The sequence below is a fragment of the Alligator mississippiensis genome, chromosome 10, assembly GCF_030867095.1.
Source record: "Alligator mississippiensis isolate rAllMis1 chromosome 10, rAllMis1, whole genome shotgun sequence".
Lineage (NCBI taxonomy): Eukaryota > Metazoa > Chordata > Crocodylia > Alligatoridae > Alligator > Alligator mississippiensis.
In genome coordinates, this window is record NC_081833.1 from 2,422,918 (window position 1) to 2,440,083 (window position 17,166).

Here is a 17,166-nt window from a genome sequence, read left to right on the forward strand (position 1 = left end):
TGAACACTGCTCTACAGCCCTCGGGTTTTCACAGTGCCAGGCTATCGCCCGCTACCCAGAACCTGGTGTTTGTGCCTCTGGTGCCACCGCCTGCCAGAATGGAGAAAGGCCAAACACTGTGGCAGTAGAAAGAGCTTCCTGAAAGATCCTCCTGGTACTGCAGGCTTGAAACAAGTGTCATAGGGACCAGTCATGTTCTGATCTAACAAGGCATCTAGCTCAGTTGTACAATAAACTCTGAGCTGGTCCATATTCAGGGTCCTCCATCCATACCCATCGGCTCAAATGCCTCCGAAGCCTGGCAGCTGGTCTTCTTTGATGCTCCCTACCACTGCTGGCCCTACAGACAAGAGCATATTGGTCTCTTCCTGACCCCAGCTCTGGTGACTGTACATCTCCTTCAGCAGAATGATAAAGATCTGGTCAGCATTGCACAGTTCCTGTGGTCCCTTCCTCTCTTGCTCCTGCAGAATAAGAGCTTGTGATAAACCAGCTACCCCTGGGTTTACTTTTGCAAGCCATTTATTTCCACTTGTACAGAGAAGCTTAAACAGTCGTGGAATACCACCTAGAGTTTTTTTTTCTTTTTTAGTTAGTTAATATAATTTAAAGTGATAAATACACAGTATTTAAACTTGATACACCTGATAAAGTAAAATGCATAGTAAAAAGGGGGTGGGAATAAAACACAAGCCTTGGGCATTAAACAAAACAGTATAAAAGTCAGTGACAATGCAGGGAACTTTGAAAACCCACAAGACTGATTATCTAGTAGATAACAGGGCACCAGCGGGGGAATAAACTAGCAAAGCCAAAAGGCCAAGCTGTCCCTTTGCAATTTCAGAGCCATCTGGCCTTGCGCTCAGGGACAACTTACGTCAGTGGGAAGCTTATTTGAAGAAGGGGGTGCGGGAAACCAGCTATTTCAAAAGGAACAGGAGAAAGGCTTACTGCACTACAGGAAAAAAGAGAGAGAGAGAGATTGCTTCACTGGCAAAGGACAGCAAGCACAGAGCTGAACAGGTTTGTATATAGTCACTCTAACAGGCCATGCATTTAGCGAACACATCGTCCTCACACTTCAGACACTTCAGTCTTGTATTGTCAATACACCTGACCAAAAAGGAAAGCCGAGGTTAAAACAGGAGAGCGTGCTCAGCAGAGGTTCACGCAAGGAACTGGCTCCTGCAGAAAACTCTTTTGGGGGGTTGGTTGAGGAAGCAAAGGGCACCTTGTCCACAAGTTGCTGCGCTGCACCGAACCTCAGGAGCCTCACTACTGTCCTTGAGCACACGTTTACTGCTGCATCACTACCCACACTGCGCTCTTATGCCATTGCCCCTGCTTTGTCATCAAGCTTTAACAGCAAAGAGGCAAGTGCCTAACAGTTATGCAAGTGCAGAGATTTGGCACTGAATATATTCACTGCTCATGGATCTTTAACAAGAATGTACTTCTGTGCACAACATCAACAAGAACAGTTACAGAGAACTTTAGATAGTAAGACACATTTTTGGAAAACACCCATCTAGGAGCAGCCAGACCTGGTCAGTGGCTCCAGATCTGTGAGTATTCCCATGAAGGGAAAAAGGAAATTTTGGGGGGAGGAAGGAGGTTTGTAGCCTGCAATTGTCTAATTCTCCTTGGTATTAAAAAGCAAAGCAGTGGAGTAATGGCAGGTCGTGGCCTTTGATAAAGTTACAGGATGAGCCCGGTCTCCTTTCCACTGCTCGACCTCAAATGATTCTGCTCCCAAAACCTGACCGTTCATGGAAGCTGTGGCTCTTCTGTATTTCACATCATCAGTTTTGTGAGGATGAGAGTAGAGGTGCCTCAGTGAACTGGGACAGGACTGTATCTAACTATATAACTTGGGACCTTTCCTAAAAAAGCACAGCTGTGTCATTCCAGGGCAATGAGATCTGCTCTACCATGGAGAGGGGCCAACCACTCCAGCATTCTGCCTCGTGAAGCACCCAAGAACTGATATTTCAGAGGCGGGCAGGAAAGCAACCATCCATGTCGTAATGGCTCTGGCTGATTGTGCCTTGCTGTAGGTTGGTGGAGGGATATTGCTAATCAGACACAACCCCTTCCATCAGAGCACAAGGAATTCAGCCTCACAAGCCCTTCCCAAGGAATCCTCTCTGTTCCACATCTGCCTTGCAACCGAGGCGACTTACACACAGTCACTCCACAAGCCAGTGGCAGGGCTGAGAAGACACAGAAGCTCTCTGCACTCCCACTGCTGTCGTGTATCCACAAGACCATCCTACCTGCCTTGATCCTTCTTTCAGTCAGATACAGACTCTCAAACCTGCTTCTTCTCCACTCTGGTGTTACCGTAGCTCTCCTGCCTTACTCCATCACAGAGGATTCCCGCTCGGGAAGTTTGCTCTATACCACTGCTTGCTACTTAGATTTTACCAACACCACAAAATAATTGCAAAACAACTGGAGCAAAGTTGAAACTATTGGCTATTAGCCAGCAGGAAAACGCAGCACGGCCCTCAGAATAAGAAATTTGGAGGGAAAAAATGCTGCTTTGTAAGATACCTGCTAATCTAAGTACTTCAGTAAGAGCTGAAATCCTAAAGGAGCATTACATCTAGTCAGATACTTTAAAAATAGCATAAATTGTATTATATTTTAACTTGTATTAAACCATGTAATGTACATGGAAGTGAAGGATTTTACCCTGAATTATGTTACACTATATATTCTAGATCAAGTAAAAGATTCAGAAATCTACTTGTGTTAGTGCTTCTTTTGCCATTCAGAGAGAGCTCAGCTACTGCAGCAACAAACTTTCACTCAGGTGCCTGCTGCAGTAGGAAAGTGCCATCCAGACTGTAAGCCCTTAGATGCATTTACCTTCCGAACACTCTGCCCAACATGCGTTCAGCTAGTCATGCCAACAGCAAGACCTGAAAGGAAAGCAGTGTCTTCAAGTACTGTATTTAGCATTAGTTTACCAACTTCCTGAAGATGCTCTTAGTTAAACTGATAAAACTTTACTCACAGAGGCAGGCTTTGTTAAAGCAGCTGAGGAGGTGGTTTTTTGCTTCGTTTCCATGCAGTTAAAAATGTTTCAATTCAGAGGAATCAAGAAACAGATGCAACAACATTTCTGGTACGTCGTGAACAGTCCAAGTGCATAATTCTAAATTCACTTCTGTGTCTGCCACTTTGCAAAAGCTTCACACTTACACATGCCCACCTTGTATCTAGGGGTGTAACATACCCATGCAACATGGGGATTAGTCTCTGAATAGCTGGCATTCACACCACTTCAAAGCTGTTACAACTGCACCGGTTTGCCGTTTGTGAACCCTTTCACTGTCCTTCACATCAGCTCACCTTTCTGATGTCAGCCAACACATTTCACACAAGAAATCCACCGCGCTTCATTGAGGTGACTTTTTTAACACTCAGATGTTCAATGTTTATGACATGTGCTGTAGTCTGATTTCTCACATGCTGCTATGTAAAGTTGACACTCAGCATTATACTGGGCCGCTGCTATGTCATGCTTCATTTGGCTTAGGCGTGGTTACGTCTCCCAGTCTCAGGTGCCATGGACAAAGTTGCTCATCGTAACCACGAGGCTGTTTTTCATGAAAGAACTTCTTCCTCTCCCACGTTTGGCAAATCATTGCACTTCAGATGATCTTCACTGCCTTGCTTCCTGCTTTGAATGAACACAAAGCATTTCAGTCTCCCTAAAAATTAAACAACTTATACTATAAAAATACCCAGTATGTTCTCAGTGCATTGGGAACCATTTCTAAACTAGAACAGGAGTTATACCACACTGCACAACATCACACCACCTTGGTGTGTTCCTTTAGGGCCAAATCCTCCAAATAAGTAAAAGACAGCTAGGTAAGATTCTAATTCCAAACTGCTATAAGAGTAACCCAAAACACCTGTAAGATGCAGAAATCAGATTAGATCATATCGTACGCAGAAGCAGCCTCATGCAAAAGGGCTGCAGGTAAGCTGGGAAAAAGGGCATGGAAAAGTTTCTGGACCACATAAAACTCAAATTCCATGTCAAATATATGCCAAGACAGAACACAGATTGCCTCTTTACTCGCATGGTTTAGCCAGCTGACACTTCATGTGACTGTTTTAACCAGGGTCTGTGGGGTCTATTTTATCTGCTGCATCTGGCAATTGCTACCAGTCTTATCAGTGATGGGTGGGAAAGAAGCTTGCTAACAAAAACACGTGAACAATAAAGACTCTGTTACAGAATGACAAAAAAGGCACCAATAAAAAGACATCACGAACATGAGCAAGTGTTGGGTGTCAGATTGCCAGTTGCAATTGAGGATAGGAGACAAAGGCTGAGAAAATATGCAGATAAGACTCTCTCCTATTAATAGTATACAATAGGGGCCTGATCAAGACATTTTTCGTACACAGACTCCAACTGAAGTCAGGAGGACTCACACACAGGGGAAAATTTGCCCCTGCGCAGAAGCCCAGCACAAGGCCAACACAACTTAATTGCCACTTTATGTCTCCAAACAGTGCTCTCTGGGACTTCTACAGCTGGGGCACAGGCCACGATCAGTCCCTCTGGGCAGGTGTCAATGGTCCCTGTGGAACAAACTGCAGCAGAGGGGCTGGTGCGAGTCTGCTGTCCTGTGGATCCTCAGAGGTTTACTTACTCACATTCCAGATGTGCCCAGGAGAGAAAAGAGCTACAGAAAGTATCTGGCTCAAATACGTCATTCAGCTGAGCTTCCTGTAATCAAACATGTACCAGACCTTGGGGCAGGGGAGTCGCATCACACCAACACACCTCTTTCCATACTGACAGAGGGAGAAGAGGGAATGGGGAAAGCCAGTGTCATATTGGTGCCCTGACCAGCAGCAGCATTTTCATCAGGCAACTGTTGGAGACTTCCCAATTGAAGACTGGATCCTGCAAGACTTGGGGCTGAGGTTTATAGAGAAACCAACCCAACACCTAGGCTGCTCTGGGGGATTAAAGCAATGACAATCCTCCCATTGCCAGACAATGGCAACAGGAGACTCCAAGGACACGGCCTTTGTATCGCAACTTGGAAGTGACCCACAATGAATCAGCCAGCATGCGAGGTTTGCAGTAAATCATCTCTCTCCACGTTGGTGTGTGTTACTACTTCACTGGACTGGTTTATCCCAACAGAAAGGTCTCACCTCTGTCCCCACCCCAGTTACAAATGCAGCACACTGAAGTCACAAGCATGGTACACGTTTTGACTTCAGTGAGACTGGGTTCCACTCCTGGACTACGAAAGAAGCCATTTGGGGTCCTGTTATAAATGGAATAAGTCCAACAGGAAAAAATCTGCTTCAAGCAAGGAAGAGGAGGGAGTAGCAGAGGCCAATGTTAGTTTTAATTTATTAGCATGGGTTTAGCATGAAGCTGCTCTCACTAGCAGTTCCCCAAAGTAAAACTTTAGTTCTAGAGAGTAACAATCCTTTGTAACTGCCACGGATACAGAAAGCTGCACACACCTCCCATCTGCCCATGGAGTTTACTGGCATTATTCAGTGCGTGTCCCCCATTACTGGAACTGACCGTGCTTCTTTTTAGCTGGGAGATGCATATAAGGGCGTTCCCTCTTACAGAAGAGGACTTCATGCATGGCCATCAGTCAAGGCAGGCAGCCAGAAGACCTTTTGTTATTCACCCTCCCCACCTCTCCAATTTCTAATAATGCGTGATCCACTCTGAGAAAGCTCCATTAGTGCTTGGCAGGACCATCCCATTACAGTGCAATTTTCCAGAGCTTCTGGGCTTCACTGGATGGAACAAGTGCAATGGAGGAGTGTGTTCAGGCCCTGTGCTGGTGAACAGACCACCCCAGATTCTCCCCCCAGTGACTACCCTGTTACACCCCAGGAACGAGCTCCTTCAGCTCATAACTATAACTCGTTCCACAGGCAGCTTAGGAGGATGAAGGGAATGCGGCCCAGAGACGAGAGCTTCTCTTGCACTGCATCACACATTATCTGTGAAGGTCCCCAAGCCCTTGTTGTGCAGATGAAGGCCAGGCAGGCAGTGTTGCTAGGGAACAGGATTTTACCTTTGACTGATGAAATATTTAAAATTTCCCGATTTGTTTTTTCTAGAATTGGGGGAGGGAAAAAGGGAGGTCAGAATGAGCATGGAGTAGAGGAGATGACAGCAGTATCCAAGGCTGCCTCCCCTCAATGAGAGGAGTCAAAAAAGGACTTGAGTCTGCTCGCGCAGGTCTCAGCCATGCTGGCTTTCCAGGGCTCCCAGCAGCAGTACCGACCACGTGTCCCTGAAGAAATCAGTCTTGACCCTGCCCATGAGCAAGTTCCAGCTTCCAGGGACGTTTTGGTGTGGGCTTCACTGGGCTACCATTACAAAGCTTTCTCCCTGTGGGATGCTCAAGTACTGAAGGATACACCAGAGGTAGCAGGCCTGGTGCATGCACCAGTTCAGAGGGGAAGTTCTACACGCAGGACCCAACCTGCAAGGGGCTGGGTGTTGCCTGCAGGGCAGGGAGAGTGGAATGGAGGGTGCTCAGCACCTTGCAGGATCAGGCCCCACAGACTTGGCTGTTAAACCCCAGCTTGGAGAAGGAGGACTAGTGATGCCAACATAGTAAGCGTGGTAACAGCCCGGTCAAATCCTGAGCCTCTGATGCACCTGCAGTTCCCAGGGTCTCCTGTGGGAGCTCAGGTGCCTCCGAGAATGTGGCCCCTAATCACCCTGTGCTGCCACTATGTACGTGTATAAAGAGCCCTTTGGCTTGGGCTCACTCTGGTTCCTGCAGGTTCTTGGGAGGCGAGGACTTAGTTTCTCTCTGACTGAATGCCAGAGCACCGTGTTCAGCTGCAGAGTTGAGCAAGTGACTGCAACTTACTGGAATCACTTCCCTTGCTGCTGCTCCTCTGGGAGGAAGAACGAGACATGTCTATAGGGTACCAGCTCACACCCTGGGCCAGGACAGTTTAAAAACAAAACTCATGCACTGCAGCCATCTACTCGGTGCCAACCCTCACGCCTCACAGAGATGAAGACACTTACGTCAGCATGTTCCCAGGGGCAGACAGCAATCGCTCTTCTCTCTTGCTCCCCTCAAATGGGTTCCCAAACGAGCGCTTCCTGATCATCGTTTTAACCAGGATCTGTGGGACCAGATGGGTTTTGGTCACAGCTGTTACAGACTTACAGACAACAGAACATTTCTGTTCAAGTCCAACACGGCTATTTCAGCTCATGCCCAACTAGATACAGTTAAAATTGGAAAAAAATAAGGCTAGAATGACTGTGTTTGCCAAGTTTCCAACTGCTTAGCACAGAAGCTCATTTTGTTATCTGGAGTCCTCAGAGAAACACACACGCACTTCAGACAACACCCAGAACATCACAAATCTGGAGATCTGATACAAGACCTGAGTGAAGAGGGAAAGTTTCCTCACCAGGAGCACTGACCATTTGAAAGGGAATCCTGATTCACATGCATCTTGCCACCTATCCACTATCCATAAACTTTTGCCTGCCTGAGGTTCCCTGGGTGGAGTACACAACAAAAGAACACTTTTTTTTTTGGTTTCATATTTGCTCAAAGCCAGTTGTACCTGGGAATTGTACAGTTTGCACAGTTTGAAAGGCAAGCGCTCTAGATACAACACAAAATACAATTTGGTATCCATGTTGCTGTTTAGTTTCATAATGTACGTGCTATTGCTTTTGCTCCTTGACTGGGATTAATCATAGAGCTAACCAACATCGTGTAAATGCTGAGTTTTACAATCAAGTAGGTTGTCTGAAACATTCCCTGTGTCCGTGGGTTACATAGCTATTCACTTAGGGAAAAGAAACTTGGCTTCACTGAGTCCATACTGTGCAAATCTTTAGAAGCAAATATTAGGTTTGAGTGTGATGGACTAGAAATTACCAGCTGGAGAACATTGTGAATAATTTTGAACAAAAACCATCTGACAATCTTGCAACTCATTTGTGGGCAACTGGTACACAGGGGGAAAAAAAAAAAAAAGAGTGGGTGGATTTCTCCATCCATTCTGCACTCAGCTGTGCTAGAAGCAGCTGGGTTTCAAACATGGCTGAGAGAACCTTAGCCATTCTGAAAATCGGACCCTGGATGTATTTGGGCACTAGGTGTAGAAGTGGTTCTTCCCTCGAGCATGGCATGCCACACGGCACGCTCGTGATGTACGCGTGCACATTTGCTTGCCAGATATGGCTTATTTTCCTCCTGGATTGCCTCAGGCTCTTTCCTGAGAGACCCAAAGCAACAGAAAGGAGAGAACAGCACTGCACCTCCCTAGAGAGTGTCGCAGCAAGCAGCGAAAGCAGCTACAGTACAAGCTAATACTATCACAAGGCCACTGAGCAGCCATGGATCCAGTGGGGACATGGAGGGAGCCTCAGAAGATATAGGGCAGCCTGTGTGAAGGTCAGTCCCTGCTGGCTGCAGCCCTCCTCTCCACAGGTGCTGTGGAGCTGGGTGTTGGCATCACAGCAAGGCAGCAAAGGGCTTTGAAATCTGCTCGAGCTGGGAACAACCAACTCCTGCTAAAACATCCATTTCCCTCCTCCCTCTAACAAGGACATGAAGACCCCGAGGCAAGCAGTCTGCAGTATTCAGTGCCCTCCTCCTAACCCCCACAAATAGTGAGCAAGATTTCCCAGACAGGTGCAACCAGCAGCTGGATGACCTCAGGCTGCCTGTGGTGCAGACCTGCTTTATTAATGCAAACTGGAGATCAGGGAGAAGCTGCAAACCCAACCAATTAGCCGCTCCAGGAGGGGGCGACTGCAGAGCTCTGGCCAGATGGGATTTAGAATGGAGAGAAGGAAGACAGAGGAAACAGACTGGGCCATGGAACTGAGACATAAGAGCTTCTGGTCTGAGGAACATAAGCTGCATTTGTGCTGCAAGCAGGGGAGAACCCACTGCATATGTCCAGGCACAGCTGAGCTAGCCTCACTCTAGCTGGCTTGAGTTCCATGAGGTCATGGAGACTAAGGCTCCCGTGTGGGCTACCCCTGAATTACTCCTCCTGTTTCCAGACAGGCATGTATGTCCCACAACCCCCTGAACTAACTAGACTATAGGGCTCTGTGTCCTGCAATCGTCCCTCTGTCTGCAGCACAGACATTGCCACAGTGAATGCTGGGCAAAGAGTGACCTGGGAGACAGCCTGAAGGGACTGTTCTGATATATCCCTTCGCAAGCCTGGGTTCACTCTGCCTCCAGGGCGAGCCACTGCTCACTGAACCATTGACTGTGTTCTCTTTAATAGTTGCTTAGAGAGAGAGAGCACTACCTTAGATCTATTCCAGGAAAAGTGCCTGGCCTTGCAGCAATACCTGCTGCTGCTGCATGATGCCCAGGTGCTATCACATGGGTGCATTGGGAAAGGAGGGATTCAGCAATAAATGAACTGTAATTCAGCGTGTTGGTAGCAAAGCAGGGGGCAGGAGGCACTTGAAACCAGCAGTCAGTGCTGCCAGGTGGGGGTAGCCAACCTGAAGTCCTTCCCAGGCATGTATGGAGCACACTGCTGTCCCCAGAACTCACCACTGTGGCCAGGCTTGGGATGTGTTTAACAGAGTTCTCGACCTCCTCTTCAGTGACCTCAACGAGCGTGCAGTTCTCATCCTCTGTTGGCAACAGCTCCACTCCGTTCTTGGTGACCCAGGGGTGTAACTGCAATGAATAATGCAGCCTGTCAGAAGCCATTTCCTCTTTTTCATCAGTAAAAGAACACAGACGCAGCAAGCGCAGCTCTTCTTTCCAGATGCAGTAGTGAGAACCCTTTAGCCCAGCGCAGCAAGAACAAGCAGTACCAAAATCCTTGCCCCTGGAGATGGGCTCTAGCCATGACAGCAGAGCCAAAAAGCTGCAAACACAGGTCCAGGTCCTGGTCCAGTGTGAACCAGGACTCCAACTGCACAGGACCAAGAGGGCTCACACTAGGTAATACTTTCAGGGACACATGGCTTCCACACCCCTCTCTGGGCTTTACTAGATGTATGGTCATCACTCTGCCCTTCCAAATATAAAGCCCTAAAATGAGTCAAACAACTCCCTTAAGACGGTGGCCCTTGAGGGAGAGTGGAGCTGGCAATGGGGGATCAAACTGAGCCCAAAAAAATGCAAGCAAAGAAAACCTGATAAATTAACAGCTCAGGACAGCAGTCAGGTCAGAACTCACCAGCAAGGCTTCACATCTGACCAACAAATACCTTGATTTCTGGGACTGAAATCCTGGATTCAGGGTTTTTATCCAGCATCCGTGTAACCAGATCCTTCAGCTCCTCTGTAATTTCTGGCCTTGAGGAAATGAGCATGAGCGAAGAGTTAGAGAACCCACAGCCACTTCTCACTGAGAGGCACCATCACATGAATTTATCTTGGGGACTGGGGAGAGCAGGGAGGTTTGGGCAGCATGCTTTGTGCTAGAGGAGATGGCTCAGGCTAGTGCTACATGGAGCAGCCTTTGGGGATCATTCACACCCGCTGCTGCACTAGGGAGCCCAATCCCAAAATCCAGGGTTCAAGACTCACTTCAGCCAAGCCCTGACCAAAACTGGCAGAAGTCAGCAGTAGGATTAAATGGTGAAAGGGATTATGGAGCAGTAAAAAATTTGGGAATCAGAAGCACTACACAGCCTAATTACATCTTTATTTGCTGGCTGCCCTGGGAAGTGAGGCCCTCCTCTCCCCATCCCAATGTAGCAGGGCCTGATGAAGCTTCAACAAGGAAGTAGTAACCCCCACTCCAATGGCTTGCAGTCCAATAGTATAATTTCATGTTTTTATACTCTGTCTGATCAGAGTGCAGGGAAAGATCAGACAGACAAGAAAGCAACCCAGACTAAAAACCATGTGGCTACTGGAGAGGTTAATTGATTCCCATCATGTCTCCGGAAATTAAATCTCTTTTTTCCCCCAACATTTCTTAATCAATAAGCTTTGACCTCATGCTTGGAAGGAAGTGCTGCTGCACTTGGCCTTAGCAAGAGACAAGTACTTGTGGTTGGGCTTTTGGTTTTATAAAACCTCATGGGATCAGGTCCAGTCCTATCCAGGAAATGCTTTATGGGCATCGGAGGAAAGAAGTGTTCCTTTCTGAGGCACACGAGTAATTAGACGGCGTCTCAGTACTCACTGGTCTGGGAATTCCAAGCTTTGGGTCTTGATTTTGTTGTGCAAACTTAGAATCCTCTCATCCATAAAGGGGCACTAACAACAAGAGAACAGCAGTAAGCAACAAGTTTTGTTGTGTGCTAAGCCAGGTGCTCAGGAGAACGTGTCACGCAGCTCAGAAAGAACCAGGCAGGCTTTGAGAAAAGAGTACGTTTGGGAAGAGTGTACCACCATCCATGGAAGCTTCTCGTTACTGTGCTCAACTTTATTTCAAAACAATAAAAAACACAATATCTTTATGCAGCATATGCTTAAAGTTGAGACTAGCAACTGCTCCCACTTGAACATTATGGCCAGACCTAAACATATCATCCTTGGGCTTTCTGAAAGCCAGGGGAACATTCCATGAGCAAGGCCTCTCAGATCAGCCCCCCTGGCCTGGAAAGGAGTCAGACAGAGCCATCCAGTCTCCAGTATCCTTGGCTAAGGCATCTCCCTCAGTGACCCACCCAGCAGGTAAGATCTCTATGGGCTGTGTCCCCAGCAGAGTTGTCTTCAGCTGGTCAGATGAATGTAATGTTTGGTGATGTGCAAAGCCTGGGGTGAGGCTCACCCCTTGACTTGGGCTTTCAGCAACTCCATTACTATTACAGCAGGCCTTGGCCATTTGTGATTTTGGTGAGTTTCCCCGATTCATGGTTATAGATTTTAAATTGAATGGTATCAGTGATTCCAGACAGGAATAACTGCAGCATCACTCACCAGTTACCAGGACAATTTACACCAAATGCCACTCTGCACTGGGATCCAGAGTAGACAGATGACCAAATTACCCTGGAGTAGCAGACTGTAGACTACAAGAGTACCTCAGCATGAGGTGATGGCAGAGCGGGTAACAGTTTGAGCAAAGGGAGCTGTGGCAACAACACAGACTGGTGTAACACAGTGTACCTACTACATCCTTTTCAAGCAGTAGCTTTACATTAGAGCAGGGCTGTACGCTGCATGTGTGCTCCACTTTTACACTAGAGTACAGGCAGATAGCACTCACCTAAAAAGGTTGTGTCTGCACCATGATTACACAGGCTATGTGGCTCTTATACCGCATGGAAAAAGGAGGCAGTAGCACACAGCTCAGTTGGGGAGTAGATTAAGGCTATGTTTCTTCTGTCCCCTTGATCCTGGATACTTGGGCCCCTGAACACCTGTCTGGTCATGTGGCTTTAATGAGGATGGAGGTGGTGGGGTGACCTGACGTTAGCTTCACCAAGCAAAACAACCTGCACACCCTTCTATCAAGTACAGTCATGCTGAACCACTGAACAGGACTAGACAGAAGCTCTCATTACCTGCCCAAACACAAAACAGTAGAGCGTGATCCCCATGGCCCAGACATCCAAAGCCTTGGAAGGAAAGAGAACACAGTTAATACCAAGCTCTTACAATTAGAGGCTGAAAAATGAGCAGGTAGATACACATACACATGGACATTTGAAAAAGACCTAACGCCACTGCAACATACCTTTCCAGAAAAGATTTTTCTGGTTTCTGAGAGTGTTTCTGGGGCCATGAATGCAGGGGTGCCCACTGTGTTGGTTAGAAGGGCATCTGTTCCTTTGAACTCATTGCTCACGCCGAAGTCAGCAATTTTGATGTGACCATCCTCCCCCACAAGAAGGTTGGAAGGTTTAATGTCCCGGTGGATTATCTTCTGATAGTGCACTGTGATGAGAGAAGCAGTAAGATATTTAAGTGGTAGTATGTGCCTGTAGCACAGCGGAAAGAAGCGGACAGCAGTTAAGTGTACTAATGGAATGCCAACCTTGCTTAAGAGTGCCAGTGCAATTAAGGGCCAAATCCTTAGCGGGGGTAAATGAGACAGCCCCACTGACTCAAAGTGAGAAATTGTGACTTAACGTCACCTCAGGCTCTGGCCCAATCTTTTAAGGATCTCAGCACTCTCATGTGGAAGCTTACAGTATTCAATGCCTTTGATGAGGTCCTGGAAGTAGAACCGCGCCTGATCTTCAGTGAGAGGTTTCAAGGTTGGGATTTCCATGACAGGCCTGTGAAGGCAAAGCGCAGAACAAAGCCAGTCAGATAAAGAGCAGTTTGGAATGGACCAGACCCCAGCAGCTCCTTTCCTGGTGTATAAGGATAGGAGCATGTCTCCAGCCAAACCACATGCCAGATTCCCTGTCCCATGATGTCAGCCACCCAGCCCCTCCCCTTCATACCCAGGCACTCCTGCCCTTCAGTAGATGCTGCAGATTACGGCACTCCAGGAAAACAAAACCTACTAGGCCCTGGCTATGCCAGATTTTATGGGCTTGTGGTTCAGCATGTCGACCCGTAGGTTTTCAATTACAGGTGTGGACAGGAAACATAAATCAAACACAGGAGTTAGGGACCTTATTTTAACTCTGCTTCTGCCTACAAAAGGCAGTGCCTAAAACTCAAGTCCCAGGGCAGCTATAAGAGAATGGATTATATGGACTTGATCCTTGATTGTATGAGGCCACTTTGTACCACGAGTGTTGCAAAGCATCTCTGATGCCACCAGAGCAGGCCACTGTGGGACTGGGTCAGCACAGAAGATCCTCAGGTAGTGAAGAACAAGTGAAATAGCTCCAGGCCTTGCCCTTCTCTTGGTGGTTGGCTTTGGGAACAATGCTGGGGCTTCCCTGATCTGCAGCAGCTCCTACCTGCTGTAAATGCTCCTCAAGCTGCTCTATATTACAGTGTTGGGAAACAGTTCGGGGGAGCAGAAAGACCATCTAAATCTACCCTTTCACCCTTGCAAGTGGAGCTGCGTGCACCCTGGAGACCAGGACTGAGGTCTGGATCACACCTGTCGCTCTGTGTAACCAAGTTACAGTTCCCACTCCCACATCTACTCCCACCCCTGGAGAGGGCGAGTGTGGCTCAGGAAACAAGAAAGGGCCTCCCTCTTGGTAAAGTCAGTAAGAACAGTGGTTAAGCAAGGACTGAATGAAAACATCAGAGCCCTGTCCATTAGGATTATGGCTATAATATTGTAAAGTACGATAAATATCCATGCCTTGGGCTGAGGAAGGCTGGTGCCCACATACAGTGGCTACCTGCCCCAGCGGGCCTAAATCTAGAGGCATCAAGTGAGAAGAGCATGATGAGCACAGCCAGGAAAGCGCCTGTTACAGTAAAAACGCTTCTGGGTAAGTGGGGCACCCTGGAAAAGGAAGACTGAGGGATGATACTGGGGAGGCCGTACCTGGCATCTGGCCAATAGGCACAAAGCACAGAGAGCAACTATACTGTGGGGCAACTGCCATTTAGTTTGAGTTGATGTAACTCGCATGGAGGCCAGGAGAGAGAAGCATAGCGAGAAAAGCAACTAGCAAGAGAATGCAAGAGACCCACCTACTTTAACTTCCACCTTCTCCAGGCTCCTTGGCATGTAAAACTACACCAGTTTAGACTCCCTTACTCATCAGTAGCTAGATAAGTAAAAAGGAGTCTGCCTGTGTCCAAGGGTGAGGGTGAGGTCTAGATTAACACCTAGCATAATACCTCCAACTTTGGCCTATACGACATACTATCCCAAGCAAACTGAAACACATGTGAAATACATGCAGTGGATTCACCTTTTTTAGTTCTTACCTCATAGTACAATACTTACCCTTGTTTTACCAGTTCAAACACTGAAAAACCAAAGAAAAGAAAAGGTGAATACTTATAGGCTGGAAAATCTGCAGACAAGATCCCTGCAGAAAACCAATTATTTTTATAGCTAAATTATGGAAAGATGTTTAGTAATGAAATGCTATGTTGAATAGGACATGCAGAGTTTGGGATGGTCTTGTGTCTCTGATTAAAGCAAAGAATCTGGACTTGGCCAAATGAAGCTAACTCAGACTAGGGAAGAATCACTTTTGGCATTTTGTTTTTTAAAAAGTATTTATGCATACACAAAGGCTGGCATGAAGATGTCTCTGCATCAGGACACACCCAACATGCACAGAGAGAAACTGGATGGACAATGACCAACACTGCTTCAAAGGGTCCAGTACCATCTGCCTTCTTATTTCATGTCGAATAGTTCAGAATCCTTGTAGTGTCGGACCGATAACCTGCTCGCTACCACCCTGAGCCTGCATTTCTTGCACACACCACTTCTGAGCATGCAAAGACTGTAGGAACAATTCTAAGCAAACTAAAGCTTTTCCATCAACACACTGCTCCACCCTCAGGTCAGAAATCCAGAGCAAGGTATAGGCAACGAAAACTATATTTAACTAGAAACAAAGTGAGGCCCTCCCCCAGCCAAAGCGTTTGTGTGTGTTTCTTGGAGAGAAGCTGTGAAGGAACCCGTTAGTTCCTCAGATAAATGATGTATATTTTAAATACCTTTGAACCAGGAAAATAAAAAGTTTGTACCCAAGTGGAATGTGCACACACACTCCCCCCACCTCCAGCTCATACGCAGTGGAGATGTGAAGGCTTAAACCTTCCACAGATACTCTGAGAGCTGCCCCACTATAACTAACAGCACTAATAAGGACATTACTTTGTCTGAGAAAGGATGGTTAGCAGAGCCTTCATTAACACATTTTTAAGAATAACAGCTGCCAGTATGGGAAAACTTGGCCCTCAGGGTGTGGACTAAATTAATAAAAGCCGGAATCACAGCAAGACTGATATGCTAATGCACTCAGCCAGTGATCAGAAAAGGCATCATGGCAGGAGTGGAAATCAGCCTTCACTGGTCATTGGGCAGGTATCAGCTCGGCTCTGTGTTATTTAAGAGGGATATCTGTATCCCAATCATCACTGTAAGTGGTTTTGAGCAATATGAGGCAACAGACTTCAGGGAATATTGTCAAGAGTGATTAATTTCCTCAAACAGGTCTATTTTCAGGTACAAACTGCTAAACAATTCTAGGGAGACAGGGGAAGAAGCACGGGTCGTTCTAATCAAGGAGGATGAATCAGTGAGCTCTCAAAACTTTTGCTGACATGACACTCTCGTTCCTTCGAGTGGGTTAGTACCTTACAGGCACTGTGGCCTAAAGACTCCATAATGCTCCACCAGGAAATAACTACAATGGCTGGAGGAGCTGAACTCCAAGGAGGAGGAAGACACTTCAAAGCACACTCTCTGATGAGGAGTCTTTGCAGTTCTAGCCTGGGCGGGCTCTTAATGCTCTGCCAACATTTCTCAAGCCTTTTGATACTTTAGGAGTCTCCCTGTCATACAGCTGGGGTAACTGAGGCACAGAGAAGTTAAGCGACACACAAAGGGTATCAGTGATACCCAGGTCAAACTGCTAATGCTCTGCTGTAGCCAGCCACTGAACACTGCCTCCTTCATAAAAGAAAACAGCAAGAACATGGCTGCAGGAGGAGGTGCCCACAACAGACAGCCACGTTACCTTACAATGTATTTCTATTGTGCCTCTGTCTCAAGTCAAAGCCCCCAGGCTAGTGCAGGCAAAGTTTGAAGGTAAGTGGTACGTGGGTCTGGTACTGGCCAATTTCAGAGCGAAGGCACCAACCAAACTGGGTCCCTGGTCAGAGCAGGGATGGCCAACTCCCATGTTCCAGTTCTGCCACAAACCTAGAGGCTCTTGAGTGGGACACTTTACCCTTCGTGTGCCTCAGTCATTCTCTGTAAAGCATGGATGGGAGTGGTCAGGCTCACGGTCAATGAAACCCTCCCTGGCAGGCTAGCTAAACAATCACTTTTTTCCTTGAACTCTGGTTCCCCGTCTGCTCAGTGGGGAGGGCAGGTCTTTCCATCCTAGAGAGCGAGAGAGTGTGTGCAGCTATGCCAGCACCTCCTCAGAAACTGAAACAGTGCTTACCCAGCATTTGGGTAAGACAAGAGGATAGTACTTAAGAGCATTACAGGTTACAACTGGACACCTGGCTCTCTCAAGTGGTCCCAGACATCTAATTACAAGCTGGCTCCCTGCTAAGTCTAGGCTCACTGGGCAGTGCCTTGTTTGATCTCTTTCTGAACAGGTGCTCCTGT

General features: G+C 47.2%; 1 protein-coding gene across 5 annotated transcripts in view; it reads right to left on the bottom strand.

Moving 5' to 3' along the window:
- Positions 1 to 504: 504 nt before the first annotated feature.
- CAMKK2 (calcium/calmodulin dependent protein kinase kinase 2) overlaps positions 505 to 17,166 on the bottom strand; it is a 37,629-nt gene continuing 20,967 nt past the window's right edge. For 4 of the 5 annotated variants that reach the window (XM_019486875.2, XM_014594775.3, XM_019486876.2 and 1 more), the window contains exons 8-16: positions 14,812 to 14,833; positions 13,131 to 13,219; positions 12,676 to 12,875; positions 12,503 to 12,556; positions 11,176 to 11,249; positions 10,250 to 10,337; positions 9,582 to 9,710; positions 7,061 to 7,161; positions 505 to 3,691 (exon numbers count right to left, since the gene is read on the bottom strand). In XM_019486875.2, coding sequence (XP_019342420.1) covers positions 3,616 to 3,691; positions 7,061 to 7,161; positions 9,582 to 9,710; positions 10,250 to 10,337; positions 11,176 to 11,249; positions 12,503 to 12,556; positions 12,676 to 12,875; positions 13,131 to 13,219; positions 14,812 to 14,833 — 833 coding nt within the window. In that variant the 3' untranslated portion in view covers positions 505 to 3,615. The remainder of the gene's footprint in view (positions 3,692 to 7,060; positions 7,162 to 9,581; positions 9,711 to 10,249; positions 10,338 to 11,175; positions 11,250 to 12,502; positions 12,557 to 12,675; positions 12,876 to 13,130; positions 13,220 to 14,811; positions 14,834 to 17,166) is intronic. The other variant, XM_006272838.4, reaches the window with a different exon arrangement.